Here is a 25175-nt window from a genome sequence, read left to right as displayed (position 1 = left end):
TCACTTATAATCAGTAGGTGTCAACACGCTCAGCACATCTTTGTTTGTTTGTTGTTCGCAAAGCGACTTTGAGTATCTAGAAAAGCACTATATCAATTAAATGTGTTATTATTATTATGGCTAGTAAAATGAGCAGCTGAACCAGACATAAAGTGTTCCACTTTAAAAGTATGAAGGTAACTTTTCCACAAAGCTTTGTTTCTTTAACTTGTGTCACTGAACATTTGTGCTGTAGATAAACTCTATAACCCGAAGTGACAGCAGAGTACCAACAGGCTGCAGAATGTTGATGACATTTCAGAGCAAGCTTTGGGGACTATTTAAGGCTCATATTCTCCAGTGTATTAAAGACAGAAAACGAAGAAAACTAAAACCCTTATAGTCTTGTAATAGTGTTTGGAGTTCAGAGCAGGGGCGAGGGACTGCAGGGGACCAGCTTCACAGACTGGCTCCACACATTATATCGGTCCCTTCTACAAATAAACACAATTCAAATACAAGCTTATTAATGACTTGAAAATAACCACAAATGAAAAATCGAATTTTATTCAGTTTTTCAGTAATCTGTGGCTTAATGCAATCAGCTTAACATGGAGCATGGTTTTGACAGTCTTCTAAAACATACACAAACATATGAAATCAAGGCGATCACATTACATTATTAAGGCAGATTCACAATGACGTTTGGAATGTCTGAAGAACAAACAGGCATGATATCTGTACAGTTATCTGAGACAGACAGAAAGAGAAACCGTGAACATATTTGTGAATAATCCGAAAACATTAAGAGGGTAGAATGAAGCAAAAAACAAAGTGCAATGTGAGGTTGTTACTGTAATATAGTACAGCTGCAGGATCAGGTGACCATTTCAAACGGTTTTTAATCATCTATTTAAAACAGTTTTCATGCAAGAATGGCAGCAATTGCTGTTCCCAGTCTCTCAGGTCCTGTACTGTCATCTGTTGTTTTTTAGAACATTATTTAGATTTCTTTAGGTTTTCATTTTTCACAATTTCTTGACATTTTATAACATTGAATTAAGGGAAATAATCTGCACATTAATCAATAAAGAGGAATAATGGTTAGCTTCAGACTTCAGCGTGTTTACCTGGAGGAGTAACCATGACGATATTTAACTCATTCAAGTCACACGTAATTTCTTCCTTTAGGATTTTATACGTGAAATAATCAGTCAATAATGTGATATTATCATCAACATACAAACAACATCACCACTTCCTCCATGCAGTGGCTTTTCCTGCAGCTTAGAACGCATCACAACATCTTCTTCATTACAGTCAAGAAAATATATGATTGAATCTCATAATGGTCCTGGTTTTTAAAAGAGAATTCTGGATTACTAAAACATGGGTCTCTAGTGACTGTTATCTGTTCAGAGCTGGGCCTGGCTGTGGGTGGAGAGGGAACAGCTGAAGAAGAGTTATGGGGTTTAAGGTTTCTGTTTACATTCAGCACAACTCTCAGGAACAGTTTGAAAGCTGTTTACATGATACTGCCACCTGCTGAACCGTGTAGAACCTCAGCTGGAACATGTCAAATGTCACGTTTTCACCCCTGAGAGCTAACAGCGGCACACCAACCAGACCTACCAGTTTGATAAAGTGCTGGCACTGTTTCCCTTGAAGGATTTAAGCTGCTGCGTGAAGGTGAAGCACTACCTCACTGGCTACATGTGATGGAAGCTGTGCTACTACACGCTGAGGCCACTGTGATTGGCTGTTTGGGTTTTCTTTGCAGTAACACACAAATACATCTCCACTGCTCACTGCACCCCCCAGGCATTATCACAGTTAATTCAACTTTGTATACATAATAAAATATTGGCTAATGAAAAGAAGCTAGACCAAAAAACGTAAACACAGTACTATGGGGATATAATCAATCTCTCCTGGCTGACGGATAACCTTTGAACTGTCAATTTGGAGTACTGACTTTACAGCTCGCTACATGCTGCTGTCGTACCAAAGCATGTAGGACCATAAAAAAGGTACATTAGTTTTACCTCGCTCTAGTGAGTAGCAACTTCATGCTATCATAAATGAAGACCAAACGTACACAAACAAGACTAATGTTGGAATAATCTTTTGACACAACCATACACCCTCTCAGATAACTCTTTAAATCATCTTCTATAGCATATCTTTAGTTAATATACACATCTAAAATATACATTTCCTCAAAAATGAGAACAATGTGATAATGATTTCTGGCTGTACATTAGTTCTCTGCACCAACATGGCCAATGACTGGATTCTTTTTGGACATAATTCTTCTGTAAACCATTGGATGAACTCACAACAGTGATGCAGTGTTGGACGGTAGTTAGGAATTAGAAAAATAACACGTGTTGCTCTCGCTGTGCGCTGTACTGTACTTGGCATGTTAGTTTTCAGACATCTTGCGGATCATGTAGTTGAGGATGCCTCCGTGTTGGAAGTAGGTCAGCTCCACGTCCGTGTCGAACCTCATCCTCACCTGGAACGTCTTCCCTGTGTCCAGCTGAGAGACAGAGACAGGCCACATTCAGTATTACCTCAACATTGCAGTTATGTTCCAGTCCTAGAGAGAGTGTGTTTACCTTCACGTCCACGAGCATCCTGGGAGTGAGCGGCTCGGGGATGAGGATGGTGTAGCGCTCCCTGCCGCTCAGACCCAGGCTCTCAGCGCTGTCTCCTGCCAGATACTCCAGAGGAATCACCCCCATCCCCACCAGGTTACTGCGGTGGATCCGCTCATAGCTCTCCGCCACCACCGCCTTAATACCCTACAACAAAAATAAATGGTTCATAATCAACCCTTTAAACACTTCTTTCACTGCTTTCTCTTAAAAGAACACATTCATTATTTTCTTCAAATGGTTACAAAGAAGTGATCCTCGTCACCTGCAGGAAGGGGCCCTTAGCGGCCCAGTCTCTGGAGCTCCCGGAGCCGTACTCCTTCCCTGCCAGAATGACCAGAGGCACACCGGACTGAATGTATCTCTCTGCAGCATCAAACACATCCATCTGGACAACAGGGACAACATGCAGGAGTTAGACCATGTAACAGTCTCAGTAGCCTAGATGATGCAGGCAACAAGGTGTTAAGTTACTCGTTAACACAAAAGCATTTTCCTGATAGTTGTTACAGAGTTAAAGAGAGGCTAACCGTTTCCTCTGTGGGCAGGTGAATGGTCTTCGGCGCCTGCTTATTAAGGAACTTGTTGAAGAGGCGGATGTTGGCGAACGTCCCTCTGGCCATGACGGCATCGTTCCCTCGACGGGACCCGTACGAGTTGTAGTCACGGGCGCTCAAACTGTGTGAAAGGAAAAGCTTTCATTGACTGTTTGGATACATAATTCTCATTTTAGTTACATTTGTATTTTTTCCTGTGGTTTTGAGGAGGATTCGATGTAAAAGTTTGACTTATATTTGTTTTTTTCTGCTTTAGTCGACAAACAACATAATAACCCTAATCTCAGAGATAAAGGATCCTTATAACACCTTGCAACATACACAAACTCCTGTTCAGTGGGTAATAATGAAACGTACTGAAGTCATTGTGCTGTGATCTTATGACATGAGGTGAAAGTCAGACAGATGCTGCAGATTTTGCTCCTAGGTTGTTTTCATAGTTTCAAGAATGATTGGCCTTTAATGCGACTATTTTTGAAGCTCACATGACTCACACATTGAACCAAAAGAGAAAACCTTAGAGATTTCTCTTCTTTTCTAAAGTGGTGAGGTGACCCACCCTCTGCTGGTCAGGTAGCGCGCTGCAGAGCTGTTCCTGGCGATGTTCCCTGCAGGAGAGATGTGGTCCGTGGTGACCGAGTCCCCCAGGTTCAGCAGCACGTAGGCCTCATGGATGGACTGGGGGGGCTGCAGCTTCATGGTCTGAATAAAGACAACATGAGACACGTACAGTACAGCCATGGCCAAAAACAATGCTAATATTAGTCTATATAGACTATATTGTCTGAATAATTGTGTAGTTACTAGCAGTAGTAGTTAATAATGGGATTAATAATAGTAGTTGAAATGTAGCAGTGGTATCAGTGAGATGTCAACATTGTGAATGTGAATGAGTAACTCTAAATATCATCGTATGTTGAAAAAAGAATCAGGAAAATGTCATAACATTTTATGTCAAAAAAAGGTCATAGTTTACTATGGTATGTCAAAAACAGTCATAGTACAATACGAAAAAAGTAATAGTTTAGAAATATCAGAAAAAAACCTCACAGTATAGTATAGTGTAGTATGTTAAACATGATACTACAGTATTTCGAGAAAGTCAAAGTATAGTATGGTAATAATAGAGCTTTTACACCACTGCTGCCGATTAAAAAATTCCCATAACCATTTACAGAAAAACACAATTTTAATTCGATTAATTTACTTGTTGTCTTGTAAAAATGGCAGCCTTCAAGTTGAGTAATTCTAGTCGTAGCATGAGTTTGGGAGGATGATTAATTTGTATATTTACCAAACCATCGAAGAAGGGTGGAGACTTGATGTAGGTTGAGTTGGTGTCCCAGGGATACAGCTTGTCGGAGGGAGCAACCAGAGAGTTCCAGCGCTCGTTCACACTCTACGACACAACACGTATCAGATAATCAGGTCAATCACACATACATGTACAATGCTGGGCCATCAGACTCCAGGCTCACTACCTCAATCTTCTCATAGACTTCTTTGAACATTGTTGGGATCACAAACTCTCTCTCCACAGCCTGGATCTCCTCCCGTGTGGGCCAGATATCCCTGAGGAAAACTTCTTTGCCCTCGGAATTAGTGCCTGCAAAAGACACAGTGAAAATAATTAAATATGTGAAAACTACCTTTGTTTTTGCATTAATGCGTCCCTATTCTGCTTTATGGGGTTCTCCCTCTCCTGCAGGTGTTTGTGCTTGTAAATGGTCTGCAGAGGCTACAATCCCTGTGTTCCCTCCAGAGGGAGTTTCTTTCCCACACAGTTTCACCACTGGGCGGGACAGCAGTGAAACATAAACACCACTGTGCTGCAGCACAGGCAGTATGAGAAAAATAAAGAGCTTTTTGAACATTAAAGCATGGAGACATGTCCCAGTAGAGACACTACATACTGATATACACCTGAACATCAGCAGGAGAGGACTCTTTAAAGTAGAGACACTACATACTGATATACACCTGAACATCAGCAGGAGAGGACTCTTTAAAGTAGAGACACTACATACTGATATACACCTGAACATCAGCAGGAGAGGACTCTTTAAAGTAGAGACACTACATACTGATATACACCTGAACATCAGCAGGAGAGGACTCTTTAAAGTAGAGACACTACATACTGATATACACCTGAACATCAGCAGGAGAGGACTCTTTAAAGTAGAGGCACTACATACTGATATACACCTGAACATCAGCAGGAGAGGACTCTTTAAAGTAGAGACACTACATACTGATATACACCTGAACATCAGCAGGAGAGGACTCTTTAAAGTAGAGACACTACATACTGATATACACCTGGACATCAGCAGGAGAGGACTCTTTAAAGTAGAGACACTACATACTGATATACACCTGAACATCAGCAGGAGAGGACTCTTTAAAGTAGAGACACTACATACTGATATACACCTGAACATCAGCAGGAGAGGACTCTTTAAAGTAGAGACACTACATACTGATATACACCTGAACATCAGCAGGAGAGGACTCTTTAAAGTAGAGACACTACATACTGATATACACCTGAACATCAGCAGGAGAGGACTCTTTAAAGTAGAGACACTACATACTGATATACACCTGAACATCAGCAGGAGAGGACTCTTTAAAGTAGAGACACTACATACTGATATACACCTGAACATCAGCAGGAGAGGACTCTTTAAAGTAGAGGCACTACATACTGATATACACCTGAACATCAGCAGGAGAGGACTCTTTAAAGTAGAGACACTACATACTGATATACACCTGAACATCAGCAGGAGAGGACTCTTTAAAGTAGAGACACTACATACTGATATACACCTGGACATCAGCAGGAGAGGACTCTTTAAAGTAGAGACACTACATACTGATATACACCTGAACATCAGCAGGAGAGGACTCTTTAAAGTAGAGACACTACATACTGATATACACCTGAACATCAGCAGGAGAGGACTCTTTAAAGTAGAGACACTACATACTGATATACACCTGAACATCAGCAGGAGAGGACTCTTTAAAGTAGAGACACTACGTACTGATATACACCTGAACATCAGCAGGAGAGGACTCTTTAAAGTAGAGACACTACATACTGATATACACCTGAACATCAGCAGAGGACTCTTTAAAGTAGAGACACTACATACTGATATACACCTGAACATCAGCAGGATAGGACTCTTTAAAGTAGAGACACTACATACTGATATACACCTGAACATCAGCAGGAGAGGACTCTTTAAAGTAGAGACACTACATACTGATATACACCTGAACATCAGCAGGAGAGGACTCTTTAAGTAGAGACACTACATACTGATATACACCTGAACATCAGCAGAGGACTCTTTAAAGTAGAGACAATACATACTGATATACACCTGAACATCAGCAGGAGAGGACTCTTTAAAGTAGAGACACTACATACTGATATACACCTGAACATCAGCAGGAGAGGACTCTTTAAAGTAGAGACACTACATACTGATATACACCTGAACATCAGCAGAGGACTCTTTAAAGTAGAGACAATACATACTGATATACACCTGAACATCAGCAGGAGAGGACTCTTTAAAGTAGAGACACTACATACTGATATACACCTGAACATCAGCAGGAGAGGACTCTTTAAAGTAGAGACACTACTGATATACACCTGAACATCAGCAGGAGAGGACTCTTTAAAGTAGAGACACTACATGCTGATATACACCTGAACATCAGCAGGAGAGAACTCTTTAAAGTAGAGACACTACATACTGATATACACCTGAACATCAGCAGGAGAGGACTCTTTAAAGTAGAGACACTACATACTGATATACACCTGAACATCAGCAGGAGAGGACTCTTTAAAGTAGAGACACTACATACTGATATACACCTGAACATCAGCAGGAGAGGACTCTTTAAAGTAGAGACACTACGTACTGATATACACCTGAACATCAGCAGGAGAGGACTCTTTAAAGTAGAGACACTACATACTGATATACACCTGAACATCAGCAGAGGACTCTTTAAAGTAGAGACACTACATACTGATATACACCTGAACATCAGCAGGATAGGACTCTTTAAAGTAGAGACACTACATACTGATATACACCTGAACATCAGCAGGAGAGGACTCTTTAAAGTAGAGACACTACATACTGATATACACCTGAACATCAGCAGGAGAGGACTCTTTAAAGTAGAGACACTACATACTGATATACACCTGAACATCAGCAGGAGAGGACTCTTTAAAGTAGAGACACTACATACTGATATACACCTGAACATCAGCAGAGGACTCTTTAAAGTAGAGACAATACATACTGATATACACCTGAACATCAGCAGGAGAGGACTCTTTAAAGTAGAGACACTACATACTGATATACACCTGAACATCAGCAGGAGAGGACTCTTTAAAGTAGAGACACTACTGATATACACCTGAACATCAGCAGGAGAGGACTCTTTAAAGTAGAGACACTACATGCTGATATACACCTGAACATCAGCAGAGGACTCTTTAAAGTAGAGACAATACATACTGATATACACCTGAACATCAGCAGGAGAGGACTCTTTAAAGTAGAGACACTACATACTGATATACACCTGAACATCAGCAGGAGAGGACTCTTTAAAGTAGAGACACTACATACTGATATACACCTGAACATCAGCAGAGGACTCTTTAAAGTAGAGACAATACATACTGATATACACCTGAACATCAGCAGGAGAGGACTCTTTAAAGTAGAGACACTACATACTGATATACACCTGAACATCAGCAGGAGAGGACTCTTTAAAGTAGAGACACTACTGATATACACCTGAACATCAGCAGGAGAGGACTCTTTAAAGTAGAGACACTACATGCTGATATACACCTGAACATCAGCAGGAGAGAACTCTTTAAAGTAGAGACACTACATACTGATATACACCTGAACATCAGCAGGAGAGGACTCTTTAAAGTAGAGACACTACATACTGATATACACCTGAACATCAGCAGGAGAGGACTCTTTAAAGTAGAGACACTACATACTGATATACACCTGAACATCAGCAGGAGAGGACTCTTTAAAGTAGAGACACTACATACTGATATACACCTGAACATCAGCAGGAGAGGACTCTTTAAAGTAGAGACACTACATACTGATATACACCTGAACATCAGCAGGAGAGGACTCTTTAAAGTAGAGGCACTACATACTGATATACACCTGAACATCAGCAGGAGAGGACTCTTTAAAGTAGAGACACTACATACTGATATACACCTGAACATCAGCAGGAGAGGACTCTTTAAAGTAGAGACACTACATACTGATATACACCTGAACATCAGCAGGAGAGGACTCTTTAAAGTAGAGACACTACATACTGATATACACCTGAACATCAGCAGAGGACTCTTTAAAGTAGAGACACTACATACTGATATACACCTGAACATCAGCAGGAGAGGACTCTTTAAAGTAGAGACACTACATACTGATATACACCTGAACATCAGCAGAGGACTCTTTAAAGTAGAGACAATACATACTGATATACACCTGAACATCAGCAGGAGAGGACTCTTTAAAGTAGAGACACTACATACTGATATACACCTGAACATCAGCAGAGGACTCTTTAAAGTAGAGACAATACATACTGATATACACCTGAACATCAGCAGGAGAGGACTCTTTAAAGTAGAGACACTACATACTGATATACACCTGAACATCAGCAGGAGAGGACTCTTTAAAGTAGAGACACTACTGATATACACCTGAACATCAGCAGGAGAGGACTCTTTAAAGTAGAGACACTACATGCTGATATACACCTGAACATCAGCAGGAGAGAACTCTTTAAAGTAGAGACACTACATACTGATATACACCTGAACATCAGCAGGAGAGGACTCTTTAAAGTAGAGACACTACATACTGATATACACCTGAACATCAGCAGGAGAGGACTCTTTAAAGTAGAGACACTACATACTGATATACACCTGAACATCAGCAGGAGAGGACTCTTTAAAGTAGAGACACTACATACTAATATACACCTGAACATCAGCAGGAGAGGACTCTTTAAAATAGAGACACTACATACTGATATACACCTGAACATCAGCAGGAGAGGACTCTTTAAAGTAGAGACACTACATACTGATATACACCTGAACATCAGCAGGAGAGGACTCTTTAAAATAGAGACACTACATACTGATATACACCTGAACATCAGCAGGAGAGGACTCTTTAAAGTAGAGACACTACATACTGATATACACCTGAACATCAGCAGGAGAGGACTCTTTAAAGTAGAGACACTACATACTGATATACACCTGAACATCAGCAGGAGAGGACTCTTTAAAGTAGAGGCACTACATACTGATATACACCTGAACATCAGCAGGAGAGGACTCTTTAAAGTAGAGACACTACATACTGATATACACCTGAACATCAGCAGGAGAGGACTCTTTAAAGTAGAGACACTACATACTGATATACACCTGGACATCAGCAGGAGAGGACTCTTTAAAGTAGAGACACTACATACTGATATACACCTGAACATCAGCAGGAGAGGACTCTTTAAAGTAGAGACACTACATACTGATATACACCTGAACATCAGCAGGAGAGGACTCTTTAAAGTAGAGACACTACATACTGATATACACCTGAACATCAGCAGGAGAGGACTCTTTAAAGTAGAGACACTACGTACTGATATACACCTGAACATCAGCAGGAGAGGACTCTTTAAAGTAGAGACACTACATACTGATATACACCTGAACATCAGCAGAGGACTCTTTAAAGTAGAGACACTACATACTGATATACACCTGAACATCAGCAGGATAGGACTCTTTAAAGTAGAGACACTACATACTGATATACACCTGAACATCAGCAGGAGAGGACTCTTTAAAGTAGAGACACTACATACTGATATACACCTGAACATCAGCAGGAGAGGACTCTTTAAAGTAGAGACACTACATACTGATATACACCTGAACATCAGCAGGAGAGGACTCTTTAAAGTAGAGACACTACATACTGATATACACCTGAACATCAGCAGGAGAGGACTCTTTAAAATAGAGACACTACATACTGATATACACCTGAACATCAGCAGGAGAGGACTCTTTAAAGTAGAGACACTACATACTGATATACACCTGAACATCAGCAGGAGAGGACTCTTTAAAGTAGAGACACTACATACTGATATGCACCTGAACATCAGCAGGATAGGACTCTTTAAAGTAGAGACACTACATACTGATATACACCTGAACATCAGCAGGAGAGGACTCTTTAAAGTAGAGACACTACATACTGATATACACCTGAACATCAGCAGGAGAGGACTCTTTAAAGTAGAGACACTACATACTGATATACACCTGAACATCAGCAGGAGAGGACTCTTTAAAGTAGAGACACTACATACTGATATACACCTGAACATCAGCAGGATAGGACTCTTTAAAGTAGAGACACTACATACTGATATACACCTGAACATCAGCAGGAGAGGACTCTTTAAAGTAGAGACACTACATACTGATATACACCTGAACATCAGCAGGAGAGGACTCTTTAAAGTAGAGACACTACATACTGATATACACCTGAACATCAGCAGGAGAGGACTCTTTAAAGTAGAGACACTACTGATATACACCTGAACATCAGCAGGAGAGGACTCTTTAAAGTAGAGACACTACATGCTGATATACACCTGAACATCAGCAGGAGAGGACTCTTTAAAGTAGAGACACTACATACTGATATACACCTGAACATCAGCAGGAGAGGACTCTTTAAAGTAGAGACACTACATACTGATATACACCTGAACATCAGCAGGAGAGGACTCTTTAAAGTAGAGACACTACTGATATACACCTGAACATCAGCAGGAGAGGACTCTTTAAAGTAGAGACACTACATGCTGATATACACCTGAACATCAGCAGGAGAGAACTCTTTAAAGTAGAGACACTACATACTGATATACACCTGAACATCAGCAGGAGAGGACTCTTTAAAGTAGAGACACTACATACTGATATACACCTGAACATCAGCAGGAGAGGACTCTTTAAAGTAGAGACACTACATACTGATATACACCTGAACATCAGCAGGAGAGGACTCTTTAAAGTAGAGACACTACATACTGATATACACCTGAACATCAGCAGGAGAGGACTCTTTAAAATAGAGACACTACATACTGATATACACCTGAACATCAGCAGGAGAGGACTCTTTAAAGTAGAGACACTACATACTGATATACACCTGAACATCAGCAGGAGAGGACTCTTTAAAGTAGAGACACTACATACTGATATGCACCTGAACATCAGCAGGATAGGACTCTTTAAAGTAGAGACACTACATACTGATATACACCTGAACATCAGCAGGAGAGGACTCTTTAAAGTAGAGACACTACATACTGATATACACCTGAACATCAGCAGGAGAGGACTCTTTAAAGTAGAGACACTACATACTGATATACACCTGAACATCAGCAGGAGAGGACTCTTTAAAGTAGAGACACTACATACTGATATACACCTGAACATCAGCAGGATAGGACTCTTTAAAGTAGAGACACTACATACTGATATACACCTGAACATCAGCAGGAGAGGACTCTTTAAAGTAGAGACACTACATACTGATATACACCTGAACATCAGCAGGAGAGGACTCTTTAAAGTAGAGACACTACTGATATACACCTGAACATCAGCAGGAGAGGACTCTTTAAAGTAGAGACACTACATGCTGATATACACCTGAACATCAGCAGGAGAGGGCTCTTTAAAGTAGAGACACTACATACTGATATACACCTGAACATCAGCAGGAGAGGACTCTTTAAAGTAGAGACACTACATACTGATATACACTTGAACATCAGCAGGAGAGGACTCTTTAAAGTAGAGACACTACTGATATACACCTGAACATCAGCAGGAGAGGACTCTTTAAAGTAGAGACACTACTGATATACACCTGAACATCAGCAGGAGAGGACTCTTTAAAGTAGAGACACTACATACTGATATACACCTGAACATCAGCAGGAGAGGACTCTTTAAAGTAGAGACACTACATACTGATATACACCTGAACATCAGCAGGAGAGTACTCTTTAAAGTAGAGACACTACATACTGATGTGCACCTGAACATCAGCAGGAGAGGACTCTTTAAAGTAGAGACACTACATACTGATATACACCTGAACATCAGCAGGAGAGGACTCTTTAAAGTAGAGACACTACATGCTGATATACACCTGAACATCAGCAGGAGAGGACTCTTTAAAGTAGAGACACTACATGCTGATATACACCTGAACATCAGCAGGAGAGGACTCTTTAAAGTAGAGACACTACATACTGATATACACCTGAACATCAGCAGGAGAGGACTCTTTAAAGTAGAGACACTACATACTGATATACACCTGAACATCAGCAGGAGAGGACTCTTTAAAGTAGAGACACTACTGATATGCACCAGAACATCAGCAGGAGAGGACTCTTTAAAGTAGAGACACTACATACTGATATACACCTGAACATCAGCAGGAGAGGACTCTTTAAAGTAGAGACACTACATACTGATATGCACCTGAACATCAGCAGGAGAGGACTCTTTAAAGTAGAGACACTACATACTGATATACACCTGAACATCAGCAGGAGAGGACTCTTTAAAGTAGAGACACTACATACTGATATACACCTGAACATCAGCAGGAGAGGACTCTTTAAAGTAGAGACACTACTGATATGCACCAGAACATCAGCAGGAGAGGACTCTTTAAAGTAGAGACACTACTGATATACACCTGAACATCAGCAGGAGAGGACTCTTTAAAGTACAGACACTACATACTGATATACACCTGAACATCAGCAGGAGAGGACTCTTTAAAGTAGAGACACTACATACTGATATGCACCAGAACATCAGCAGAATATATCCTCTTATAGCAACAACTCTGACAGCCTGGTGGAAATGCCTCTTCTTTAGTTATAGTAGATTTAGATTAGAGGCATTGCTCTCTCTTGTCCCTGGTGGTTGGAATGTGTTCATTTGGACCCCTCAGACACATTTCTGCGGCAAAGGGAAGGCAACCTTATTTCTCTCCTCAACCCAGACCACAGCTGCTGACAGTATTAGAACAATAACAAAAGGTCATTATAACAATACTGTTCATCCAGCAGGTCTGCCAACCTGTCCAAAGCTCCCAGACGCACGCTGCACACACGGCCAAACACCAACAGCAAATCCACACAACAACCTCCGTTCATTCTGTTTCCACCGTAATTATTTTTGAATGAGCTGTCTTCTGAGATGCAATGAAGGCAGAGAAAGTAAATCAACATTTCCCTGTAAGGACCTGAGGAAAAACTGAAGGGATTGAAACATCTAGTCCTTTGTGCTTGAACATGTTTCATCCTTATGAGTCAGTGTCACATTCAAAGTCCAAAGTCTCCAGTTCCAGAACGTCATTCCCAATCTGTTTAAATTCCCAAAGTTACCGTTAATTATCCATGGATGTCTATAAATAGGTTGTGTATGATTACAGATAAGAGATTGATCTATAGCTCATGTCTTACGACCACTGTAAAGACTAGCTACGCTGAGTTATTCAAATTGATAAAGAAGGAATGGAAACTAAAAGTAACCAAAAGAGCCCTGCGCTGATTTGCCATTACAGTCTTTAACATCGTCAGACACACAATAAATGTTTTGGATGAATATAAAGAAGGTAATAAACAAAGCAGCAGTATCAGAAATATTCTCTTCCACACATTCCTTCTCTCCCTTGTCAAATCCTGACACCACATTACCCACAATGCCACCTGACCGCTGACAGTTTGCTTATCCAATATGCCTATCCATTGAACTGATGACTCATATTCATTTTCAATGTGTGAGGAGTAATGAAGGGAATCTCTTAACTTAATTGTTTCTCTTTTTGCAGTTACTTTCCAAATCTAACTTCTCACCAATCGGCTCTTTATCAAAGTCTATCCTCACAGTGCCGGCTATAGCGTAGGCGATGACGAGCGGGGGGGAAGCCAGGTAGTTGGCTCTGGTGTTGGGGTGGACTCTGCCTTCAAAGTTTCTGTTTCCTGATAGGACGCCTGAAGCCACCAGATCACCCTGAAACAAAAACAAACCTTAAATGTTGGGAGGATATCATTTTGTTTATGTATTATTGTTTATGTACATAGCTTGTAAAATGAGGAAGAGAAGATCAGGCAGATCAGGAAAAAGGAAAACAAAAATAAAATGAGGTGGGTGAGGAATGGTGGGAAGAGAAACAATGAGGGGAAAGGGAGCTAATGAGAGCTTTGACATATGCAATGACACAGCAGCGATGTTAAAACAGCCCGGGGTACCTGGGTAATGGCCTCCACCACCGGCTCTGGGAGCGGCCCACTGTTGCCTATACAGGTCATGCAACCATAGCCAACCACCTCAAAGCTATCAGGAGACACAAAATGAGGGTTTCAAAGGTTAGAAAAGTATCTTTAAATAACTTCATGCTGACTTCAAGTGCCAAACATGACATGACCACCTGTCAACTGTAGTTTTATGGAGGTCATATTTACTGAGTATATTAATAATGACAGCTGTGAGACCTGGTTCCATCATGGTCTTTGAATAAATACAAATGCAAAACAAAAGATAATCCATCAGATATCACTATTTGACTGTATCAAGCAGCCTTAATAATAATAGAACTACATTTGAATGGTGATTTAGTGCCTACAGAAAGCTGTCTGTGTACACTCAGCAGGCCATGTTGCATATCAGTGAGCAGGACAGCTTTATGCTAAATTCCTGCAAATCCAACATTTCCATACATATCACTAAGAACTTTACTTTTTCTAGATATTTAACTCTCTTTACTAGATAGCCAGTATCTGTAAACAGTGTCTCAAAAATAATGTACTTAATACAACAGGAAATGTATTTAAAAGCTGGTGTAATATGACTTATACAGTGACTGAAGATGTTTATACACTACATAATACACTGTTTAGTTCAAATAAACCATTAAGTGATTTGTGAAGCTGACACCAGTTTAGATGTTGACACGTCTGATCCCTTACTGTACATTTGCTTTTTAAATGCTGATTGGAGCATTTTACTGTTGGAAAAGTACTGGTGATAAAGTATTTAAATCATAGCAAACATATGTTCCTTATTTTCTATTGCAACTTCCTTTTACCAATTGGCTCACATATTTCCAAAGGTTTCAATTGCATTTCAGTCTCAGATAGTGACAGCAAGGATCATTTGGGAAATGATATACGTGTGTATATACGAATGATTGTCTAAAGTACATGCAGATGTCATCTATGTGTTTATGAGCTATATCCATGACCTCAGTGCAAATTCAGTTGAAAAGGTAAAGAAAAAAGCTAGTAAGAAGATCTTGAGTTGTGTTGATTTGTGTCACACTACTGTTCTCTAATGTAAATAATCAACTAACATGATGGACACAACATGTTTCTATGGCTGCATCTCACTTGCGTCCCTCACTTGCGTCGTTTCCCTACGTTTAGTCCCTCCCACCAGGGAAGCATGGAGAGACGCAAGGAAACCACGAGAAGCAGGGAAATGAGTTTTAAGAGCAATGGGACGTCCTTTCCTCCGGAGCGTCACGTGAAGCGACGTCCATTTGTGATGACGCCGCACCGCTGATCGTCTGACAGCAGCCAGATCAGTGCATGCGCTGCATCGTCCAATCAGTGAGCGATACACAGTAAGGGGGCGGGGCGAGTGTCTGAGGATTTCACCGGAGGATGGTCTGGTAATTCCTCGATTATCGCTCCTCCGTTATCACTCCTCGATCCTCACTCCTCGGTCCTCCGGCACAAATAAGGCCACTGGGACGCTACTCAAGATGGCGCAGACAAATCAACTTCCGGTGATACCGAGCCCGAGGAGCGAGGAAATGAAAAATAAACGAAGTGAGACGCACCCTGTGTGTCCAACATGTGGATCTTACCCCAGCTGAAAGAGGTAGTCCATCACTCCGCTCTCCTTCAGGTAGTAGGTGACCACCCCGCTGCCGGGGGACAGGCTGGTCTTTATGTACGGCTTCACACTCAAGCCACACTCTATTGCTTTCTTTGCAAGGAGCCCTGAAAGAAGAGGATATATATTGTATAAGTTTGTCCAATGACAGTCTTCACCCTGACCATCTTTAAAGCCCACTATAATCCAATATAGACCCACCTGCCCCCAGCATGACGGAGGGGTTGCTGGTGTTGGTGCAGCTGGTGATAGCAGCGATGACCACAGAGCCGTGGTTTAATGTATAATCTTTGTCATTAAACTGGAAGGGGACCGCAGTGCTGTGACGCTCCGGAGGAATCTGGAAACCCTTGAAGCCTTGCTGGAAATGTCACACACCAACAGGAAATGAGTTACCTGTGAGAGGCTACCAATGAACTGAGAGTAACAGCAGTTGAGTATATGTCTCTTCTCTTTTCTGAGATTAATGTATTTGTATGCATGGTCCTTTTTAAATAAATACCTAAGAAATAAACATCTGAATCCTCCATTAAAGGCTTGGACTATATTTCATTTTTCATTCCTTCATAAGTTCCTGACATCTCACTCGGAACACGGTAAAAAAGGTATTTTATTAGAACAACAACAAAAGCAAACGTTGAATAGCTGAGCTCATGGTGTTCAACAGGAAACACTTTGTGAATCATGTAGCTAATAAGCTGCCTCTGTGGTCGAAAGAAGACTCAACATTTTGAGGTTCTTGTACTTTACTTGAGTATTTCCATGTGATGCTACTTTATACTTCTACTCCACTACATTTCAAAGGGAAATCATGTAATTGTACTGTACTACATTTATGTAACAGCTATAGCTACTTTGAACAAAACGCATCTCTAAAAATTGAGTCACAAAATGATTTGAATATTTTACAAAATGTCAATCAGAACTGACAGTAACAGTAACATGCTACTTGATGCAACACTACTATCTGGAAATGTCACATATATATAGATAGAATTATATACACACATAAAGGCCATTTTTCTGCACAACGATTACTTTTACTTTTAATACTTTAAGTACATTTTGCTGATAATACTTGAGTAGTTTTACTTAAGTAAGATCTTGAATACAGGACTTGAACTTGAAATGAAGTATTTTGACAATAGTTTACTGGTCCTTTTACTGAAGTAAAGCATCTGAATACTTCTTCCACCTCTGCTGTCACGTTATCTTTAGGGCTTGCAGTCTGTTGTTCTACAAGTAGAGCCTGACCTCTGGTGGCTGAAGCCGTGCACTACAACACATCCCCTCAGAAAAGCCTCTCTGGATCAGTTTAATAGATAGAGGAGTGCCTGTATTTCGGACTAATTCTCAATACCTTGGTATATCAAAACACCTTGATAGGGTGCCAGCCTGCGTTATAATGTGCAGCATGAGAGTGTAGTGCTGCTTACCTTGGCTCCCAGGCAGGATTCAAAGTCTGATTTCATATCGGACACAGCAATTCTGTCCTGAGGTCTTTTGGGGCCGCTGCAGCATGGAACCACTGTAGTGAGGTCCAACTCCACAATCTGAGAGCAGGAGAGATATCACAATATATTAGGCATGGTAGTTAATACATACTGTTCTGCTTATACATTTACATTTAAAACTGTCTGCAGTATTTTGTTAAATGTATCATTTATTCTCAATATTAATATTGTTAAAGGCAAGTGACATTTAAGACTTTTTAAGCTTTCCAATGCCACTCAGATCTTAGATTCCGGACCTTTACAATACACACATTTGACAAAACAAACAACATACGTCACTTTGTGAATTGTAATGTAAAACATGACTTTTTTTTTGTACATTTACAATTAATTGTACTGCCCAAGCCCATGCATCAGCTTTTTTAAGACTTTTGGGATATTGATTCATGACATTTTAGTAGCAATGACTGCCTATTTTAAGGTTCATGAAGAAATGGAAGAGTCTGCAGAAACTTTGCATATCTTTTGCTCTTAGTATCATGTTACAACTTGTCGCCTACAGAAGGAAATCTTGACACCCTGGTATCTTTTTCTACTATGACATAAGAAAGTGTCTGTAGGTGTTCTGCTGTGCCATTAATACAACAAAGTCTACCTTTGGAAGGTAAGTCTTAATCAACCCTTCTTTTATGGGCTCAATATTGTATAACTGAAACAGACAGACTGATGAGGAGACTGACCCTGGTGAAGTCTGGATCCTGGGAGACATTGTTGTAGTCTCTGAACATGGACACTGCCTTCAGGTACTTTGTAATGTAGGCCAGCTTCTCTGCGTCTCGCCCTGAATACAACACAAATGGAAAAAAACATTTTGAAAATCATATTCTGCTAAACAATCTGAAAAATTAGAGATCCCTTTAAATCAAAATCTCAAGTCAGTAATTGAACAATGCTCTGACTTTGAAGGAATGTGAACCGCTGTGCATTCTGGGACCAGCAGCAGCCATTCTGTCCATTGAGAGAAGAACGGACCGATCCCTGTCTCTGATGTTTGGAGAGAGTGTTTACATCTAGAGTCGGTCATTGAAAAGGTGCCGGTCCTTCAGATCTACAGGTTTAATGACTATAGAAGTCATCAAGACAGAGGTAAGACAGATATTGTTATGATAACTGAGGGCTAACAAAACAACAAATTCAGCGTGTCTTGCTGATGTTCGCCTCGTCTTCCTCGTCTCCCTGTTAGTTTAAAAGAATAAAGTGTTATCCCATGGTCCTCTTTTGGTTTTGTTCGTTGATCATAGGAGTGGCCCGTGACATCACAGAGCCTACTGACCATGTTTAAACCCCTTTCCGTTGAGGACGTCACATTACCATTCCTTATAGACTGTCTTTTATGCATTTGTTGGTACACCGGTCATTTGAAATGTGAGAGCTGCTTCTTTGGGTGAAACATCTAATCTTTTGTATATTGAATGTGCTGAAGGAAACATATAAATGTCAATGTCAATCAGTCAAACTTGTGCCTCAGAACATTAACTTAATGTCACCGTGCTACATCATGTGTTTACTAAACAGCTCAGCACCCACCGGTCTGCTCCAGATACTGAAGGCTGACCTCGTCCACGGGGAAGAAGGCTGCCGTGGCTCCGTACTCTGGACACATGTTGGCGATGGTGGCTCTGTCAGCGATGGACAGCTGAGAGACACCCGGGCCAAAAAACTCCACAAACTTTCCAACGACACCCACCTGACGGAGATGCTAAAAACACAAGGGGGAGGGAAATATCAGATTGTGAAAAGAATCAAACATGTCTTTATAAACGGATTGCAATTACCTTAGTGACAGTGAGGACGATGTCAGTGGAGGTTATGAACTGGTTTGGGGTCCCGGACAGTTTGTATCCCACCACCTCAGGAAGTACCATGCTGATTGGCTGACCCAGCATGACAGCCTCCGCCTCAATTCCACCCACACCTGAGGATTTGATGAGGAATTATTTAGGAACTCATCATTAATGATCCGCTCAAGGGAAGATGTTTGGGTTATTGTGCTGTTATCGTCAGATAGGAGCGTATCTATTGGGTGTTGCAAGGACTGCTATTCAAAACAGCTGGACGATTCAGAAAACAGAACTCATTGCCATAGTTATGACTGATTTTGCAATTGCGATTTGATTCATGATATTGAACCGATTTATAATTTTTGCATAATTTTTCTTATTATCATTGAAAACTTTATTTACAATGTGTATGTTGCGATTTTTTAAAGAGGATCTTTTTTTAATAAGTCCATAAAATACAATTTGAAGGGTAGGAAATCTATGTGGCACCACAATCCTTAATTAAGAATAATATGTATACATATTTTGCCTGGACAAATAATGCGCTTCCTGCAATTTGAGAATTGCAGCAGGCTATGGGAGCCCTAAGTCAACTCCTCTGTACAGTAGATCCCAACATATGCTTGCCTTTTTTTTGATGGCTTCACACTTGAATTTCCCAAAGGACATCAATAACGGTTTATCCTATCATAACTTATCTGATGCGTTATACTTTTTCTTACCCCAGCCCAGAACTCCCAGTCCATCAATCATGGTGGTGTGGGAGTCCGTGCCCACCAAGCTGTCGGGGTAGAAGTACCCATCAAAGTTAAACACCACCCTGGCCAAGTACTCCAGGTTGACCTGGTGAACAATCCCTGAACCGGGAGGGATGATCCGCATGTTCCTGAAGGCTTTAGAGCCCCACTGGGGAGGAGAGGCAGAGAAGTTAGAACATCTGTTCATAGTAAACTATATGATCAGACAAGTAGAACCCACACGGTTCTCTTGACATACCTTTAAGAACTGAAATCTCTCTCTGTTGCGGTCAAACTCCAAGTCCTGGTTTTTCTGGAGGCTATCAGACCTAATGGAAAAAGATAGTGTGTTAAAGCCTAAAAAAACGGAATATACATACTGTATATATATAGTATCTATAAACCTATGGAACGATGGTGGAAGGAGCTTGAGGAATCTTGGTTGCAGTCAAATACTTGTTTTTGCTTTTGACTGTTCCTAATTAGTTCAGTAGTGTATCATAAGATTATTTATTAAAATGGTTGAATTCAATCATAATAATTGGGTTTTATGTTAATTATCCCAAGAGGACAGAGAGAGCGTGAGCAACTATTTCTTATTTGAATTCAAACCTTGGTAATGAAGTCCTTACAAGGCAGAGTATCTAGATGGGTTCTTAGTAATCGATCTACGCAAATAGTACTTTTCCCACAGCAGATGCTAAATGATAACATCTGCCTCCGCATCATAAGAACGTAGAGCAGTATAAGTGCAGTCGGATTCTGTTGCATAAGTCCTGATCATTCTCCTTCACATCTTTTTCATTGAGGTTAAGGAATAGCGTTAAGGAAACAGTTTTAACGCTACCCCAGTATATTGAAATTGTAAAGAAAGACACAGCAGTTATGATATCGTAGCTATTTGGATGATAACACAGGAACTATGAGCAGGTGGTGCAGTGGTGAAAAGAGCATGATGAACCTGCTCTTACTTCCTGTTAAAGTCCACTTGGATGGAGTGATCGATGACCAGGTCAGCAGGGCAGACAGGATTAATCTTCTCTGGGTCTCCGCCGAGTTTCATCACGGCGTCACGCATGGCAGCAAAGTCCACCACAGCAGGAACTCCACTGCAAGGAGGGATGAAAAGAAAGGAGTCATCACTTAGACTTGGACTAAGGAAACATAGCAGTACAATCAGGGATGGGCCTGAAAGCATCATATTCTTTCACCATGGTCTGCACTGGTCTTCTTATTCACATATTCAGTAGTTCATTAACCATTGAGCTTTTTCTTTGACAGCATGTTCTTATATTTGCACAGTATCATAAAATGCTAAAATGATAGATATTGTAAAGGATAAGAATGACACAATTTTGCATTTCTCTAAATGCTTTCTGTATTCCTTATGTTGCTCTTTAATATGATCATTTTAAAGCTGTTAAAAGGCATTTCTTATCTCATGTAGTTTTGATCAGAAGTAACTTAAATTGATGGAATTAGCGCATTTATTGAAGACTATTTTCAGTGGCGGAAGAATACATATGTGATGCTCTACTGAGTGTTTGGGGCAACAGGACGCTGTATTTGGGTTCTAACCACAGTGTGTGTGTTTACTTGAATACATGTACATGTATGCGCTACAGAGTGGCGCTACAGTATAGCACAGAGCATTATAACACATCAGGTTACATCACGATACACACTATTATTGTTAGTAAGTCCATTCATTGCTGGTTTGGCTGTGTAAATAAGATTTGCTGCAAAAAAATGCAAATATAGAATATTACCTGACTTATCCTTTAAGTTGTGTATCATTATACAATAAAGATATTTCCCCAAAAAGGTCAAAATCGCCTGACTTGAAGACCCTGGTCGGGTCAACGAGCAAAAACACTGTATATAACATTTCCCATAATGCAACTCAATAGTTCTCTTTCTGGTAGACCCTCTCTGACTGACAAAGGACCATGGCTCTTATAATCCAAACTGGCTTTCTATTAGAAATGTTAAGTCTCCGAGCCCAAACAGAGATTACCCTGATCACATGACTATGACATCATCAGGGTTATCGTTCCTCCAGAAGATCATAAGACAAAAAAGACATACTGTAAGAATCTGTTCTCACAGAACAAGTTACACTCCATGTGACTCTGAGACATATGTGTAGAATTGGAAATGCTACACAATAGAGCTTTGTTTGATGTTTGTTCCTTTGCAGCTAATCACTGACACTGATTATAAGAGGGGGGTCCACTCACGTGAAGTCCTGCAGGATGACTCGAGCCGGTCTGAACGGGACCTCCACAGTTTGAGTCTGGGTTTGCTTCCAGTTCAGGATGCTCTCCACATCTGAGCTCTTCACCAGGAACTCATCACAGTTCCTGACAGCAGACTCCAGGAGGACCCGGATGGAGAACGGGAGACGCTCTGAAGAACACATTCACATGGAACCTTGCTGGAATTTATATCAGTAAAAATACAAATGATCCTGTAAAGAAGTTTCATATCTGCATATAGTAAAGAATTGCCGTTACCATATCTTGGATCTCCAAGTTTGGAAAGATTGTAAAACTGCTGCGTTGGGTCCTTGGGGTCCAGGGGCTCAACTATATGTTGGAAAGGATTATTCACAGTCGCAGACATCCTCCTCTGTTGGTCAGTACAAATCTAAACCAAACAACAGAAGCATGTGTTTAATGCAATGACAAACAGAAGAAGGGATCATATGAAACAAGGCATAAAGAGGGTTATTAACAAGGCCTAGCCTACAATCTGGGGTCTTTGCATGTGTGGAAATGGATTACCCTGAGGGTTAGTGAACTCTTGGCCCGTATTTCACAAACCTTTCATAACTGAAAATGTCCTTTGGTAATCAGATTAAACTTTAAACCAATCAATCTTTAAAAATCTAGAATGGAAATGTGTTTCTGAATGTTTGCACGCTTTAGCCTGCTTGTTGAAAATGAATCAGAATAAGAGATGAGAACATCAGGTTTAACGGCAAGTAATTTCCTTGAAAGACATGATCTGTGTGAAAGGTGAACTGATAAAAGAAGCTCTTTACGGGGCCCTCACATCCTGAATTTCCACATATCTGACAGGTTAGTTTCGGAGCAGGTTGAGGGCATGCTGCAAAGTTCAAAGTCATTTTGTGACAGTGACATTACTGTGTGGTATAACCCCCCTGAACAACCAGCACCAATGCTTGACAGTGAAAACATGTGTATTTTGAAGGAATTTGTTAAAAAAAATGATACTGAAATAGTGTATTTAAAATTATATATGTTTTTCAACAATAATAAAAACTGTCAATGTACTGGACTTAAAGCTGGAACTGTTTAAATTCCTTAATGTGAGGTATCAAAAACGGTTAGCCTTTTAGATAACATTTGTAAATTAACATGAATGTCTTATTAGCCTACAGCTGGTCAAAGTGGAGCTCATTTCATTACTTTGAAAAGTGCTGCTGGATATTTTAACCTTGAATAATCTATCATAGTTGATTTATTAGTTGACTTATATTTTGTTTTTGTATTAGCTAATAATCTAATATGCATATGGGGTAGAAGAATAAAATGGAAGTACTCAAGTAAAGTACAAGTACCCCAAGATCATACTTACTGTAAGTACAGTATTTGAGTAAATGTACTTCACTATAGTACACTACTGGGGCTTATCAGTGGTGTAAAGTAACTAAGTAAATATACTCAAGTACTATACTTAAGTACAATTTTGAGGGACTTGAACTTTTGTACTTCTACTCCACTACAATTAGGGGTTAATAGTGTACGCCACTACATGTATTTAATACCTTTAGTTACTTTACAGATGTGGATTAATGATGTGAAATATAATCAAGTGTTAAATCAGACTTTAGTTCCACCTGGAGTAAATTCACAAGCTACCCTGCAGTATACAAAGTCATTCAAACTAGCTGCACCTTTACCAGCTTTGAGAACACTTTAATGATCAATCATTATAAAACATATCATATATATTATTCTGAAATGGACCAATCTGCACAATGACTACTTTTACTGTCGCTACTTTCACTATATTTTGATGATTATACTATTCTACTTTTACTTGAGGAACATTTTGAATGCAGGACTTTTACTTGTAACAGAGTATTCCTACACTCTGAGTACTTCTCCACCTCTGGGTGTTATACGTCCCTTTTGTTGAACATGATGTTAGTCCTGTCCTCTGTTCATTCATATTCCCTCAGCTTCCCATTTCCCATTTCCCAGCTTCCCATTTCCAGCCCACTGACCTAACCTCTGACGTCAGTTAGCGTTAGCTTGCTCAATCTTAAACAGACCTCCAAAGTGTAGCTTGAAAACACCAGACAAAAGGGACAGTCATATCAATAATTACTAGTAGTTATTTCCCGATTTCAATATCACGAAATGGCATAAACAAATACAGGTTTTAAATGTGACAGCTCCAGTTAGCTAGCTCTTGGCTCAACTGTTCTGCATGACAGCAGGAACAGGGGTAGTAGTACGTCACTCTCACGCTACAGAAAGAGCATTTTTGAGACAGCATATAAATGTGTTCAGATTTGGAAGTTCTTACCTTTGTGTGCAGCAGAGGGGGTTTATACAGAGGATATGTGGCAGGGCAAAACCGTGTAAAAACACTGTCAGAGAGCTAAACTCATACAGACCCGAGTTCCGCTCAGCAGCAGCAGCAGCACGGTACTTCCGGTCAGAGTGTTCTTCACAATAAAAGCATCCCATCTCAAATACTGGTGGAAACTTCATAAAAATAAAAAACACCCATTGTTGGAAGAAGTACTCTCAGATCCTTTTCTTG

The 25175-nt window shown here is 40.3% G+C and overlaps 1 protein-coding gene across 1 annotated transcript; it reads right to left on the bottom strand.

Moving 5' to 3' along the window:
- Window positions 1-530: 530 nt before the first annotated feature.
- On the bottom strand, window positions 531-25043 carry aco1 (aconitase 1, soluble). The gene is made up of 21 exons (XM_034130887.1): window positions 24936-25043; window positions 22892-23024; window positions 22616-22784; window positions 21347-21484; window positions 20635-20704; window positions 20361-20544; window positions 19633-19772; window positions 19385-19556; window positions 18538-18638; window positions 17780-17896; window positions 16545-16704; window positions 16315-16450; window positions 14696-14780; window positions 14300-14456; window positions 4678-4802; window positions 4491-4595; window positions 3756-3898; window positions 3170-3317; window positions 2905-3027; window positions 2601-2786; window positions 531-2521 (listed from the first exon to the last, which is right to left on the bottom strand). The coding sequence occupies exons 2-21, from the start codon at window positions 22998-23000 to the stop codon at window positions 2405-2407; spliced, it is 2685 nt and encodes an 894-aa protein (XP_033986778.1). The 5' UTR covers window positions 23001-23024; window positions 24936-25043; the 3' UTR covers window positions 531-2404.
- Window positions 25044-25175: the final 132 nt, after the last annotated feature.

Source organism: Trematomus bernacchii, unplaced genomic scaffold (genome assembly GCF_902827165.1).
Source record: "Trematomus bernacchii unplaced genomic scaffold, fTreBer1.1, whole genome shotgun sequence".
Taxonomy (NCBI): Eukaryota; Metazoa; Chordata; class Actinopteri; order Perciformes; family Nototheniidae; genus Trematomus; species Trematomus bernacchii.
Note: the sequence above shows the minus strand (reverse complement) of the source record. Positions and strands in the feature narration are given on the sequence as shown.